Source organism: Etheostoma spectabile, chromosome 20, assembly GCF_008692095.1.
Source record: "Etheostoma spectabile isolate EspeVRDwgs_2016 chromosome 20, UIUC_Espe_1.0, whole genome shotgun sequence".
NCBI classification, from domain to species: Eukaryota; Metazoa; Chordata; class Actinopteri; order Perciformes; family Percidae; genus Etheostoma; species Etheostoma spectabile.
In genome coordinates, this window is record NC_045752.1 from 3,920,678 (window position 1) to 3,923,511 (window position 2,834).

At 38.5% G+C, this 2,834-nt stretch overlaps 1 protein-coding gene across 1 annotated transcript in view; it reads right to left on the reverse strand.

The window, feature by feature from the left end:
* Positions 1-1,565: 1,565 nt before the first annotated feature.
* LOC116670548 (endophilin-B1) overlaps positions 1,566-2,834 on the reverse strand; it is a gene marked incomplete at its 5' end in the record, with an annotated part of 4,542 nt that continues 3,273 nt past the window's right edge. Inside the window, 2 exons of the mRNA XM_032501124.1 lie at positions 1,566-2,127; positions 2,684-2,784. Of these exons, the coding sequence (XP_032357015.1) occupies positions 1,566-2,127; positions 2,684-2,784 (663 nt within the window). The remainder of the gene's footprint in view (positions 2,128-2,683; positions 2,785-2,834) is intronic.

Genomic DNA, 2,834 nt, shown 5'->3' on the forward strand with positions numbered 1-2,834 from the left:
TCTGGACTTGGAAACTTTTACCCATTTCACCTAGTGGAGGATTTAATGGGGTGAAAGGGTACAAGTGAGTATGTGATTTGACTGCATAGAGGGGGAAACACCCAGAGCATGTATTTCTTGCCATAAAGGTCCTGTTCAGCTTGGTGTTTTGGCACCTTGTTGGACTCCCCAACACATGTAAGCAACATGTTTTCATATGGAAAATGACCTCAACTTGTAACATAAGTCAAGAGGTGGCAGAGTCTCACACTCTCTCACCCACTCTCTCTCTCACCCACCCACCCCCACACACACACCCACACCCACACACACACTAGACATTACATCCATTGCATTATGGTTAAAGGCTAAACTTATTGTAGCACTATATCACATTTAGAAAAATAAATACTTTCACAACCACTTCACATTATCTTCACCATACCACGTTATAATGTTTTGTATCGGGTCCTTTATAATAAAGTCTGTATTCTTGCTACACTGATCTAAATCAGCTGAAGCTCCAAGCAAAGTCAGTCCCAAGGGGCTACGCAGCCACGCCACTGGTTGTCAAAGTCTCTATAGTGAGCTGCCTCTAATCACGATAATTTAACACAATTATTTGTTGACTTCTGGACAGATGTTGCGATTATTTAACGTAAAAAACTGTAGAAAAAGTGAAATAAATCAACAGTAAAAAAACATACAACTGTGAAATTTGCCTTAATACTTTTCCTGTTTGTGTGGCCGGGTTAGCTGTGTTGGTAGAGCAGGCGCGCACACATATAGGTTTACTCCTCGACTCAGCAGCCGTGGGTTCAACTCCGACCTGCGTCCCTTATCTGCATGTCATTCCCCCCCCGCTCTCTTCCCTATCATGTCTTCATCTGTCCTCTGGAAATAAAGGTCTAAAATGCCCCAAAAACAATCTTTAACCCTCATGTTTTCCACGGGTTAAATTGACCCGTTTTCCTATATCAATGTTCTTTTTAACTACCCAATTATAATTACCCCAAATAACATGATGGATTTCATACAACGCTCTTTGGCCAGTACAAGTCTCTACTTTCATTAATTTTGGGGTAGTTTGGGGTCTTATTCAATTTGATAGCATTTGAAAAAAAAAAATTGAAGTGATTTTGAAATAGTATTGATTAAAAGTTGACATACTCCAGTCTGTGATCATCCATCAACATACATTCCTAATTTCTGCTTTTCTAATTTTTTTTTATTGACCATGAATTCCAAAAATAACTGTAAAACGAAGTTAATAGTGTTGAAAAAATCCAAAAAAGTGACAAACATTGGAAAATAAAGCATCATAAGTGATAAAAAAGGGACAAAAACTTAAGAAAAGTTAAAAACATTGATAAAAAGCCTGAACAAAAGTGTTGTTTTCAATTTTGACAGGAAGACAAAAATTTTTTAAAATATAAATATATATATACTGTTCTTATTTAAACTTTTTTTTACTCAGAACACAAGAGAAAATAAGAGTTTACCTGCAAAACGTAATGAGCTACATAATTGTTTTCCTTGATTATTCTGTTTTTTTGAAACATTACATTTCGATTAACTGCACAGCCCTACTCTACAGCAATGTCTTCGGTTGTTATGGTCTCACTGGCTACTGAGGTTGAGGTTCCGCTGAGTTCAGAAGGTGGGGAATCTGCTGCTGTTGTTGTTGTTGTTGTTGTTGTTGTCAGACTACCTGCACCACTGGGTATTGCTGCTGTTGCGCTGTTGGTTCCTGCGCTGGCTGTTATGCTAACTGCTGTTATCTGATCTGTTTGGGGACTGTCCAAATATGATGAACAGACAGGATACAATGCTTGGTTGACCGCTAAACAGCGGGTGGTTGCCTGGCCATCAGAAAAGAAGTTGTTTTCGTTGTTGTTGCTGTTGTTGTTGTTGTTGTTGTTGTTGTTATTTAGCTGTGTGGTTACAGAGGAATCTTTTGGTTTTTCAGTTGCGGCCGGTGGATTTGTAGTCCATGAATCCTGGTTGAAGTCTGGAACTTGGTGGATGACTATGGGAATGGGAGTGACCTGATTTAACCCATTGGCTACATGGTTGCTGGTAGAAGGCTGATTGACTTCATTACTAATAGCTGACTGCCAGTTATTGGACCAGAGGACTGCTGTAATGCTGCAGGGGAAATAAAATCATAACCAAGTTGTTAATGTGCTTTAAAATGTATTCTCAATACTCTTATGTTCTTTGTGAGACCAGATGTCCAGAGTTGGCCAAATGGGTTTTAGATTTGAATTTAAAAATGAATTGGATCATATTTTACACACATTTTGAAGTGATATTTGGCTTCTGAATTTAGTGTTTTGAACTATTTTTCTTTTTTCCTGAGCAAACAAATAAGAAAAGCCTGTGACCTAAATGAAAGCACATTGAAAGTGCATTTTGTCAGTGTCCTGTGAACATAAGAAAACCCAATTTCATTGTATGTATAGATTAATAGTTGAACTATTTGCTCAACCGATAAAGGAACATCTGATCAAAATCACCATAATTGCATAATTGGTGGCACATGGTTTTCAGTTGACAGCAATTGGAATTTGGTAGCGCTGTGTGAAAAAAATTCAATTCAGATGTTTTTTTCCACGAAGCATAAGGAAACAATGAGGGACAAGCATGCATTCTTTTAGTTCTATAAAAGATTTAGTCTTTAGGTGTTACCAGACATACAGACCTGGCCAGCTGCTTCTGAAGCTCCTGAGCCTGTTGGTTGCACTGGTCGAAATAACAAGCCTGCGCCTCCACAAAGTCAGTCAGGCTCCGCATGTGGTTGGTCTGGGAAAAACAACCAACCAACATAATGCAAGACACATAAATCAGACAGA